Source organism: Oncorhynchus kisutch, linkage group LG5, assembly GCF_002021735.2.
Source record: "Oncorhynchus kisutch isolate 150728-3 linkage group LG5, Okis_V2, whole genome shotgun sequence".
Taxonomy (NCBI): domain Eukaryota; kingdom Metazoa; phylum Chordata; class Actinopteri; order Salmoniformes; family Salmonidae; genus Oncorhynchus; species Oncorhynchus kisutch.
Genome location: NC_034178.2, coordinates 20,905,877 through 20,918,746, shown reverse-complemented (window position 1 = coordinate 20,918,746; position 12,870 = coordinate 20,905,877). Strand labels below are relative to the sequence as shown.

Sequence of the window (12,870 nt, the reverse complement as noted above, 5' to 3'; positions counted from 1 at the left end):
TGTAGATCACTACATTTTTCAGCTGATTCGGTTTGAATTAGTAGCTCTGACAGAACCTCCCTTGTCTTGTGGATCGCTGTTGCGAGTCTTGTGATGTTTCTTTGATGCACTGGAGAAGTCTGAGTCTGCCTCATACAACACGTTTAAAAAATAAATAAATGCATCCTCATGGTAACCAGTCATGAGGATCCCCAGATTAGTCAGATCATGCGGTTGACAACAGCATAATATTGAGCCTCTTACATTAACAGATTTCACAAATGATTCTAAACCCCCAGGTAAAAATAGAGCAATCTAAACATTTATCTGTTCTGAGACAAACACACTGCAACCACAGAATACAAGTTCAAAAAGGAGCAATGCACATTTTATGTTTCCCCTGAGTGCAATACTGTTACATTGTTAGTGTGTCACGAGTCAACTGATCACGCAAGGGTAAGACTAGAAGCCCGCACTGTCGAAACCTAGCATAGAAACTTGGGGAAGCCAAAATACTAGTTATTGATGGAGTAGTACTGAGGAATGGACTGGCAACTTAGAAAATAAAAAAACGGGGCTGGGAATCCCTAATAACCCAAAACAAATTTCCCTGTAGCTCTCAAGAGGGAAATGTGCAGCGAAATCAAAGACTGTTTGAACATGTGCTGTCATCACCACTAAGGAGACCGAGGGCTGTGCTCCCACCCCACTCCTCCCATTCAGATACAGGGACATCTCCCCCTCTCTCCTTCCCTTTGTTTAGAATGTATACATTTCCCCTTTTCTAAACAGATTTCCATGAGCTCAATGCTGGGAGCGGGGAGGGGGCATGTGGCAGTGCAAGTTTGCTTATAGAAAGCACGTGTCACAGGAATATTTAACAGACGCAGGAACTCTAAACACTTCGACAAAATGTTCCCAGTGATAAATATAGCCTAGTCCTCAAGTCATGTTGCGAATAACAGGTTGGACGTCAACGTACTGCCTTTTTCCAGACAAATTGTTATTTTTTTTAAAATATGAGGCACTGGGGAGTATACGTTATACCACCCTGCATACCACTGCTGGTTTGCTTCTGAAGCTGAGCAAAGTTGGTCCTGGTTAGTCCCTGGACGAGAGACCAGATGCTGCTGGTAGTGGTATTGGAGGGCCAGTAGCAGGCACTCTTTCCTCTGGTCTAAAAAAATATCCCAATGCCCCAGGGCAGTGATTGGGGACATTGCCCTGTGTAGGGTGCTGTATTTCGGATGGGACATTAAACAGGTGTCCTGACTGTGGTCACTAAAGATAGTATGGCACTTATCGTAAGAGTAGGGGTGTTAACCCTGGTGTCCTGACTAAAGTCCCAATTTGACCTTAATGCCACCTAATCATCCCCAGCTTACAAATGGCTCATTCATCCCCCCTCCCCCCTGTAACTATTCCCCAGGTCGTTGCTGTAAATGAGAATGCTTTCTCAGTCAACTTACCTGGTAAAATATGGGTTAAATAAATAAAAAAAGTCAGCTAAAAACAAGCCTACATTGTAACAATGTGATGCAGTACTTTCACAAAGTGAGATTGAAAAACATCACCCTCTATTAAGAATGTCATGATGCATAAGTACATTGGTTACTCAAGCCTGTGGTTAAACAAGAGACAAAAACAAAAGAGTGATTGCACTATCAAAACGATTTCAAACATGTAGAGTACCAGTCAAATGTTTGGACACACCTACTCATTCCGAGTGGCGCAGCGGTCTATGGCACTGCATCTCAGTGCAAGAGGTGTCACTGCAGTCCCTGGTTCGAATCCAGGCAGCATCACATCTGGCCATCATTGGGAGTCCCCCATAGGGCGGCGCACAATTGGCCCAGTGTCGTCCAGGTTTGGTCAGGGTAGGCAGTCATTGTAAATAAGAATTTGTTCTTTATTTAACTAAGGCAGTCAGTTAAGATTACATTTGTACTATTTTCTACATTGTGGAATACAAGTGAAGACATCAAAACTATGAAATAACACATGGAGTCATGTCGTAACCAAAAAAAAGTGTTTAACAAATCAAAATATAATCTTCAAAGTAGCCACCCTTTGCCTTGACAGCTTCGCACACTGTTGGCATTCTCTCAACCAGCTTCATGAAGTAGTCACATGGAATGCATTTCAATTAACAGATATGCCTTGTTCAAAGTTCATTTCTGGAATTTCTTAATGTGTTTGAGCCAATCAGTTGTGTTGTGACAAGGTAGGGGTGGTATACAGAAGATATCCCTATTTGGTAAAATACCAAGTCCATATTATGCCAAGAACAGTTCAAATAATCAAAGAGAAACAGTCCCTCACTACTTTAAGACATGAAGGTCATTCAATACGGAAAATTTCAAGAACTTGTTTCAAGAAAAGTTTCTTCAAGTACAGTTGCAAAAACCATCAAGCGCTATGATGAAACTGGCTCTCAGGAGGAATGCCACAGGGAAGGAAGACCCAGAGTCTGCTACAGAGGATTATTTCACTAGAGTTACCAGCCTCAGTAATTGCAGCCCAAATAACAGACATCTCAAAATCAACTGTTCAGAGGAGACCGCGTGAAAAATCAGGCCTCCATGGTCAAATTGCTGCAATGAAACCACTACTAAAAAGGGCACCAATAAGAAGACTCCAAATTGTCTTTGTGAGACCCCGAGTAGGTGAACGGATGACCTCCGCATGTGTGGTTCCCAACGTGAAGCATGGAGAAGGTGGTGTTAATGTGTGGGGGTGCTTTGCTGGTGACACTGTGTGATTTATTTAGAATTCAAGGCACACTTAACCAGCATGGCTACCACAGCATTCTGCAGCAATACATCGTCCCATCTGGTTTCTGCTTAGTGGGACTATAATTTGTTTTTCAACAGGACAATGACCCAACACACCTCCAGGTTGTGTAAGGCTAATTTGACCAAGAAGGAGATTGGAGTGCTGCATCAGATGACCTGGCCTCAATCCCCCAACCCAATTGAGATGGTTTGGGATGAGTTGGACCGCAGAGTGAAGGCAAAGCAGCCAACAAGCGCTCAGCATATATGGGAACTTATTCAATAATTATTCCAGGTGAAGCTGGTTGAGAGAATGCCAAGAGTGTGCAAAGCAGTCATCAAGGCAAAGGGTAGCTAATAAAATCTAAAATACATTTAGATTTGTTTAACACTTTTTTGGTTACAACATAATTCCATGTGTGTTATTTCATAGTTTTGATGTCTTCACTATTCTAAAATGTAGAAAATAGTACAAATAAAGCAAAACCCCTGAATGAGTAGGTGTCCAAACTGGTACTGAATATAACATTTCAGACAAAAAAAAAGAATTGGTCAGGGGAGTGGGTCAGAGCTGAAGGTGAGACTTTGTGGGTCACCACACACAAGCACGACCAGCACACAAACACACCTGCGTGCACACACAGCGACTCAAACCCAGTCAGGAAAGTGTCCAGTGGTGTCAGCTGTGGCAGAGGGGACAGCTGGCTCTCAGAGAAGATAATCTGTGCCCCCCCCCCCTCCATCCATCATTATACAGCTGAGTGAGTGAAGTGGGATGCAAGGAGGGGGATCTGGGGTGTCAGCTGCCAGGCCAGTCTCTCCCCAAACAGGTGCATCAACAAGACACCCCACTCTCCCCTTCCACCCACGCCCACTTTGGAATGTGCCGCTTCCACCGAGTGCATAACACTAAATAAGCTACCCCTCTCTTTAGAATACAAATGCATACTAAAAACGGACTCCACTAACGCCTGTGATACCAGACACTGTCACATTGCATTACCTGTGTTACAGTTTTACACGCAACTTTGTTTTGTTTTACCTTTTATGCAGGCATCTACATAAATACCGAACTCAATATAACAGTGCTATCCCTGAATCATTTGATTTCCGTTGTGCATGAAACAAAGTGACAGGAGCAGTGCTTTCCCTTTATAGAACAGCCCAGTGATTGTTTTTATTTAACTAGGCAAGTCAGTTAAGAACAAATTCTTATTGACAATGACTGCCTACCCCAGCCAATCCCTAACCCGGATGACGCTGGGTCAATTGTGCACCGCCCGACTGATAAAGGTATTTCCATGGTAAATCAAAGTGTTGCGTTATAAAGTATGTCTCGGCGTCACACTGTTTATCATGCTGTGTAACAGACACATGAATAATGGCCTTCGGGCTGACTGGCATTCTGCCCAGAGGGAAGACCTTTACAAATGAAGGGAACTGGGTCACATGGAACTGGGTCACATGGAAATTTAAAATGAAAATGATGTAAATCAGAGATTGACTGAGTGAGAGGTTTAATTTATTTGAGGCAACAAATTATAACAGGTGTTTGTGTGTTATAACTTCAAACACTTATTCAATCTGAGGTTGTCTTCAAAAACACTTGTGCGTGAGACTGCACTGATTCAGTTATCCTCAAGAAATTAAATGTTGTATCTCATGTGTGAGATATTTTTATCTGAGGGGATTCTGCAATTACTGTGTCCAAAATACCAAAGTCGATTGCACTTTTATTACGTTTGTCAGGCAGGATCAATATCGGTTGATTGAGTGGAGTCAGTAGTAGACCCCATCCGATATAGGATGGGTCGGATACAGATTTTAGGGAGCCAAAAGTCACTGATAGGATTTTTAGAGTTGTGTTGGAATTGGCTAAACTTTGATAATTGAGATAGGAAATGAAAGAGACTGGGTTATGTCAGAAGTTAATGGTTCTCTGAAGAAAAACCCAATGGATTAGATGGAGGGGTTGAGGTCAGGACAGGTTCTCTTAAGGCAGCAATAAAGGTTTGTTATCCTGTTACCCTATTTATTAGCTTCCTGTACAGCCATAAACTAAGGATTGGAGAGAAAGGGGAGTGTTTTAAATAGGGTGTATATAACTGTGAAGTGAGAAATGTTTTGCTGTCCGATTACAGCTGTACAGAACCTTCGGGAAGAATTCAACTTGGTTAAAGCTTCTCTAGAGCCCGTAGGTCATTTACTCTGAAAAATAAGAACCTAACAGTTGGAAAGAAAATATATATTTTTTAAAATGTATATGCACCACCAGCCAAAAGTTCAGACACACCTACTCATTCAAGGGTTTATTTATTTTTTGTAGTCCTAGTATAATTTGTTTTCATGTAGTCCTTTTTAGAACAAGGCTGTAACATAAAATGTGGAAAAGGTCAAGGGGTCTGAATTACCTTCCACGATTCACATGGATGACCTATTTTGAGATCAAAATGGTGAATATCGCCGAAAGGTTATTCGTTTTCATCCCTGGGCCCCATCCATAGAGAACAATGGTGAAATGTGAGAGGGGGGGCCTCTGCACATGTTGTATAACAGCAATGATAATTCATTAATAATGGATTGTGTCACTTGATCGCTAGGGAGAGAGGGGTGAGTTTGGTCACAGTATCACAACAGATAACCTACACCGATACTGTATTGTGCATCAGAGCCATGTTCTTAACTGAAAGCACATGAGCCGAAAACAAGCGCACACACAAATTCCAAACAGTCCTGCAAATCCTCAAATGTCCTGCCCTATGGGCGTTCTCAGCCAGTGAGTGGGCCCATCCTCTGTTGCTCATCAGACAGCCCCGTTGTACTTCTTAGATGTACACAGAACCGCAGACAAATACTTAATCAGTAGAAGCTTATTAAAGCACCATAGAGCAAAAAAATATATACAATTCGACTGACCTACTCTGCAACATATTGAAAGAGCAATTCATGCCACATGACAACAGTTGACTCCTTTCAAAAACTAGAATTGTCTATGTCACCTACTGTGGCTTAAAGAAGCGATGAACAATAGATTCACATCTTTGCCTTTACCTCTTGTTCCAGTCGCCATATCTGCCACCTTCTGAAAGGCATCCAGGAAAGAGCTCGTGACGATGACGGTTGCCCTGAAAGATAAAACAAAAAAAGTAATGGAGAAACATTCCATTTAAACCACTCGTGTACACAATAAAACCAGCCTTAGAAGAAACCCTAGACAAGTTTCAAATAACATATTCTTATTGCATCATCAGGCTTGAAATCAGTTCACTCTGTTAGCGTGAGCATACGGATTACAATCATTCCAGCTAACATTTTTAAGCATATTGTTTCTAAATCACAGAGTCAAAGAAAGTCCGTCACTACTGGGGAGACAGTGACTGTTTCGATCACAAGACTCAAATCTCATTTAGGAAAACCCCTACAAGACTATGTCCTAGACCTACTGAATTTTCTTATTGCCCTTCAGATTTCAGTTTCTGGATTTAGACATTCATAACATTGACTTTGAACAGAGATGTGTTCCCCTAGTGGATTGGCTTGGGCAGTATACTGGGGTATTTTGAAATACCAACAGTATCATTTTAAATATACTGTACAATTATTTTATATTCGCAAAAAGTACAGTTGAAGTCAGAAGTTTACATACTTAGGTTGGAGTCATTAAAACAAATCTTTCAACCACTCCACAAATGTCTTGTTAACAAACTACAGTTTTGGAAAGTCAGTTAGGACATTACTTTGTGCATGACACAAGTCATTTTTCCAACAATTGTTTAGACAGATTATTTCACTTATAATTCACCATACCACAATTCCAGTGGGTCAGAAGTGTACATACACTAAGTTGACTGTGCCTTTCAAACACCTTGGAAAGTTCCAGAAAATAATGTCATGGCTTTAGAAGCTTCTGATAGGCTAATTGACATCATTTGAGTCAATTGGAGGTGTACCTGTTGATGTATTTCAAGGCCTACCTTCACTCAGTGCCACTTTGCTTGACATCATGGGAAAATCAAAAGAAATCAGACAAGAAAAATAAATGTAAACCTCCACAAGTCTGGTTCATCCTTAGGAGCAATTTCCAAATGCCTGAAGGTACCACGTTCCATCTGTACAATAGTACGCAGGTATAAACACCATGGGACCACGCAGCTGTCATACCGCTCAGGAAGGAGACATGTTCTGTCTCCTAGAGATAAATGTACTTTGGTGCAAAAAGGTCAAATCAATCCCAGGACAACAGCAAAGGACCTTGTGAAGATGCTGGAGGAAACAGGTACAAAAGTATCTATATCCACAGTAAAACAAGTCCAATAGACGTAACCTGAAAGGCTGCTCAGCAAGAAATAAGCATCATGTTGTGGGGGTGCTTTGCTGGAGGAGAGACTGGTGCACTTCACAAAAAAGATTGCAACATGAAAAAGGAAAAGTATGTGGATATATTGAAGCAACATCAAGACAGTCAGGAAGTTAAAGCTTGGTCAAAAATGAGTCTTCCAAATGGACAATGACCCCAAGCATACTTCCAAAGTTGTGGCAAAATGGCTTAAGGACAACAAAGTCAAGGTATTGGAGTGGCCATCACAAAGCCCTGACCTCAATCTTATAGAAAATGTTTGGGCAGAACTGAAAAAGCATGTGCGAACAAGGAGGCCTACAAACCTGACTCAGTTACACCAGCTCTCAAATCAAATCAAATTTTATTTGTCACATACACATGGTTAGCAGATGTTAGTGCGAGTGTAGCGAAATGCTTGTGCTTCTAGTTCCGACAATGCAGTAATAACCAACAAGTAATCTAGCTAACAATTCCAAAACTACTACCTTATAGACACAAGTGTAAGGGGATAAAGAATATGTACATAAAGATATATGAATGAGTGATGGTACAGAGCGGCATAGGCAAGATACAGTAGATGGTATTGAGTGCAGTATATACATTTGAGATGAGTAATGTAGGGTATGTAAACATTATATTAAGTGGCATTGTTTAAAGTGGCTAGTGATACATGTATTACATAAGGATGCAGTAGATGATAGAGTACAGTATATACGTATACATATGAGATGAATAATGTAGGGTATGTAAACATTATATTAGGTAGCATTGTTTAAAGTGGCTAGTGATATATTTTACATCAATTCCCATCAATTCCCATTATTAAAGTGGCTGGAGTTGAGTCAGTGTGTTGGCAGCAGCCACTCAATGTTAGTGGTGGCTGTTTAACAGTCTGATGGCCTTGAGATAGAAGCTGTTTTTCCAGTCTCTCGGTCCCAGCTTTGATGCACCTGTACTGACCTCGCCTTCTGGATGATAGCGGGGTGAACAGGCAGTGGCTCGGGTGGTTGCGGTCCTTGATGGATCTTTATGGCCTTCCTGTAACATTGGGTGGTGTAGGTGTCCTGGAGGGCAGGTAGTTTGCCCCCGGTGATGCGTTGTGCAGACCTCACTACCCTCTGGAGAGCCTTACGGTTGTGGGCGGAGCAGTTGCCGTACCAGGCGGTGATACAGCCCGACAGGATGCTCTCGATTGTGCATCTGTAGAAGTTTGTGAGTGCTTTTGGTGACAAGCCGAATTTCTTCAGCCTCCTGAGGTTGAAGAGGTGCTGCTGCGCCTTCTTCACGATGCTGTCTGTGTGGGTGGACCAATTCAGTTTGTCTGTGATGTGTACGCCGAGGAACTTAAAACTTACTACCCTCTCCACTACTGTCCCATCGATGTGGATAGGGGGGTGTTCCCTCTGCTGTTTCCTGAAGTCCACAATCATCTCCTTAGTTTTGTTGACGTTGAGTGTGAGGTTATTTTCCTGACAACACACTCCGAGGGCCCTCACCTCCTCCCTGTAGGCCGTCTCGTCGTTGTTGGTAATCAAGCCTACCACTGTTGTCGTCCGCAAACTTGATGATTGAGTTGGAGGCGTGCGTGGCCACGCAGTCGTGGGTGAACAGGGAGTACAGGAGAGGGCTCAGAATGCACCCTTGTGGGGCCCCAGTGTTGAGGATCAGCGGGGTGGAGATGTTGTTGCCTACCCTCACCACCTGGGGGCAGCCCGTCAGGAAGTCCAGTACCCAGTTGCACAGGGCGGGGTCGAGACCCAGGGTCTCGAGCTTGATGACGAGCTTGGAGGGCACTATGGTGTTAAATGCCGAGCTGTAGTCGATGAACAGCATTCTCACATAGGTATTCCTCTTGTCCAGATGGGTTAGGGCAGTGTGCAGTGTGGTTGAGATTGCATCGTCTGTGGACCTATTTGGGCGGTAAGCAAATTGGAGTGAGTCTAGGGTGTCAGGTAGGGTGGAGGTGATATGGTTCTTGACTAGTCTCTCAAAGCACTTCATGATGACGAAAGTGAGTGCTACGGGCTACGGGTAGTCGTTTAGCTCAGTTACCTTAGCTTTCTTGGGAACAGGAACAATGGTGGCCCTCTTGAAACATGTGGGAACAACAGACTGGGATAGGGATTGATTGAATATGTCCGTAAACACACCAGCAAGCTGGTCTGCGCATGCTCTGAGGACACGGCTGGGGATGCCGTCTGGGCCTGCAGCCTTGCGAGGGTTGACACGTTTAAATGTTTTCCTCACGTCGGCTGCAGTGAAGGAGAGTCTGCATGTTTTAGTTGCGGGCAGTGTCAGTGGCACTGTATTGTCCTCAAAGCGGGCAAAAAAGTTATTTAGTCTGCCTGGGAGCAAGACATCCTGGTCCGTGACAGTGCTGGTTTTCTTTTTGTAATCCGTGATTGACTGTAGACCCTGCCACATACCTCGTGTCTGAGCCGTTGAATTGAGATTCTACTTTGTCTCTATACTGACGCTTAGCTTGTTTGATTGCCTTGCGGAGGGAATAGCTGCACTGTTTGTATTCGGTCATGTTACCAGACACCTTGCCCTGATTAAAAGCAGTGGTTCGCACTTTCAGTTTCACGCGAATGCTGCCATCAATCCACGGTTTCTGGTTAGGGAATGTTTTAATCGTTGCTATGGGAACGACATCTTCAACGCACGTTCTAATGAACTCGCACACCGAATCAGCGTATTCGTCAATGTTGTCGTCTGACGCAATACGAAACATATCCCAGTCCACGTGATGGAAGCAGTCTTGGAGTGTGGAATCAGATTGGTCGGACCAGCGTTGAACAGACCTCAGCGCGGCAGCTTCTTGTTTTAGTTTCTGTCTGTAGGCAGGGATCAACAAAATGGAGTCGTGGTCAGCTTTTCCGAAAGGAGGGCGGGGCAGGGCCTTGTATGCGTCGCGGAAGTTGGAGTAGCAATGAGCCAAGGTTTTTCCCGCCCTGGTTGCGCAATCGATATGCTGATAAAATTTAGGGAGTCTTGTTTTCAGATTAGCCTTGTTAAAATCCCCAGCTACAATGAATGCAGCCTCCGGATATATGGATTCCAGTTTGCAAAGAGTCAAAAAGTTCGTTCAGAGCCATCGATGTGTCTGCTTGGGGGGGAATATATACGGCTGTGATTATAATCGAAGAGAATTCCCTTGGTAGATAATGCGGTCTACATTTGATTGTGAGGAATTCTAAGTCAGGTGAACAGAAGGACTTGTGTTCCTGTATGTTGTTTTGGCCACACCACGTCCCGTTAACCATAAAGCATACGCCCCCGCCCCTCTTCTTACCAGATGTTTGTTTCTGTCGGCGCGATGCGTGGAGAAACCAGCTGGCTGCACCGTCTCCGATAGAGTCTCTCCAGTGAGCCATGTTTCCGTGAAGCAAAGAACGTTACAGTCTCTGATGTCCCTCTGGAATGCTACCCTTGCTCGGATTTCATTAACCTTGTTGTCAAGAGACTGGACATTGGCGAGGAGAATGCTAGGGTGTGGTGCGCGATGTGCCCGTCTCCGGAGTCTGACCAGAAGACCGCTTCGTTTTCCCCTTTTTCAAAGTCGTTTTTTGGGGTCGCCGGCTGGGATCCATTCCGTTGTCCTGGGTGAAAGGCAGAACATAGGGTCCGCTTCGCGAAAGTCATATTCTTGGTCGTACTGATGGTGAGTTGACGCTGCTCTTATGTTCAGTAGTTCTTCTCGACTGTATGTAATGAAACCTAAGATGACCTGGGGTACCAATGTAAGAAATAACACGTAAAGAAAACAAAAGGAGGAATGGGCCAAAATTCACCCAACATATTGTGGGAAGCTTGTGGAAGGCTACCTGAAACATTTGACCCAAGTTAACCTCTCTGGGATCGTTCGGGAAGCTAGCGTCCCACCTCGCCAACAGCCAGTGAAATGGCAGGGCGCCAAATTCAAAACAACAAATCTCATAATTAAAATTCCTCAACCATACAAGTATTTTACCATTTTAAAGATACACTTCTCGTTAATCCAACCACAGTGTCCGATTTCAAAAAGGCTTTTCGGCGAAAGCAGAACATATTATGTTAGGTCTGCCATTTTCCAACCAAAGAGAGGTCACAAAAAGCAGAAATATAGATTAAATGAATCACTAACCTTTGACGATCTTCATCAGATGACACTCCCAGGACTCAATGTTACACAATACATGTATGTTTTGTTCGATCAAGTTCATATTTATATCCAAAATCCTCAGTTTACATTGGCGCCATGCTCAGAAATGCCTCCAAAAGATCCAGAGAAATTGCAGAGCCACATCAAATAACAGAAATACTCATCATAAACTTTGATGAAAGATACATGTTTTACATATAATTAAAGAAACTTGTTCTTAACCTCTCTGAACTACTGATACCGGATCCAGGAGCGTAACTACACCCTCAGGCTCATTACCATAACGCAACGTTAACGATTTCTCAAAATCGCAAATGAAATGAAATAAAATATGCCTGCTCTCAAGCTTAGCCTTTTCTTAACAACACTGTCATCTCAGATTTTCAAAATATGCTTTTGAACCATAGCAAATCAATCATTTGTGTAAGAGTGATAATGGCTGCCGTAGCATTTAGCGTAGCATTTAGCACATAACATTTTCACAAAAACCAGCAAAGTAATCAAATAAAATAATTTACCTTTGAAGAACTTCAGATGTTTCAATGAGGAGACTCTCAGTTACATAGCAGATGTCCAGTTTTTCCTGAAAGATTCTTTGTGTAGGACAAATCGCTCCGTTTTGTTACTACACATTTGGCTACCGAAACGAACCGAAAATTCAGTCACCAAAACGTCGAACTCTTTTCCAAATTAACTCCATAATATCGACCAAAACATGGCAAACGTTGTTTGAATCAATCCCCAAGGTGTTTTTTCACATATCTCTTCATTGATATGCCGTTCGTGGAAGCATGGTTTGTCTCTGAATTCCATGGAAAAATACCAGCACCTGAGTTTTGCGCATCAATTTCCACGCAGGACACCGTGCGGGACACTTGGAAAATGTAGTCTCTTATGGTCAATCTTCCAATGATATGCCTGCAAATACGTCACAATGCTCCAGACCCCTTGGGGAAACGATATAAAGGGCAGGCTCATTCCTGTCCCATTCACAGCCATATAAGGAGATTATGCAAATCGGTGCCTCAGAAATCCTGTTCATTTCCTGGTTGCAGAAACATCTTGGTTTCGCCTGTAGCATGAGTTCTGGGGCACTCACAGTGAAAATCTTTGCAGTTCTGGAAACGTCAGAGTGTCTTCTTTCCAAAGCTACCAATTCCATGCATAGTCGAGCATCTTTTTGTGACGATATATTGCGCTTAAAACGGGAACGTCTTTTTATCCAAAAATGAAATAAGCCTACGGGGGCGCTAAGAGGTTAATGCAACCGCTGCGTCAGATTCCAAAAAAGCTTTACAGCAAAAGCACAATATTAAATAATCTGAGAACAGCGTTCAACCACAAAAGCAAGCCATCCAATTATCCGCTAAATTGTGGAGTCAACAAAAGTCATAAATAGCATTATAAATCTTCACTTACCTTTGCTGATCTTCGTCGGAATGCACTCCCAGGACTTCCACAATAAATTTTCGTTTTGTTCGATTAAGGCCATATGTATGTCCAAATACCTCAGTTTTGTTCACGCATTTAGTTCACTATTCCAAAGGCACAATGCGCGAGCGCAAAATCCAGACGAAAAGTCAAAAGAGTTCCATTACAGTTTGTAGAAACATGTCAAACGATGTTTACAATCA

The 12,870-nt window shown here is 43.0% G+C and overlaps 1 protein-coding gene across 6 annotated transcripts in view; it reads right to left on the bottom strand.

Annotated features, from left to right (window-relative positions):
- The window catches only part of LOC109890755 (protein MTSS 2), a 116,926-nt gene that overhangs the window by 79,061 nt on the left and 24,995 nt on the right, over positions 1-12,870 (bottom strand). For all 6 annotated transcript variants that reach the window (XM_031824655.1, XM_031824654.1, XM_031824656.1 and 3 more), the window contains exon 3: positions 5,805-5,878. In XM_031824655.1, coding sequence (XP_031680515.1) covers positions 5,805-5,878 — 74 coding nt within the window. The remainder of the gene's footprint in view (positions 1-5,804; positions 5,879-12,870) is intronic.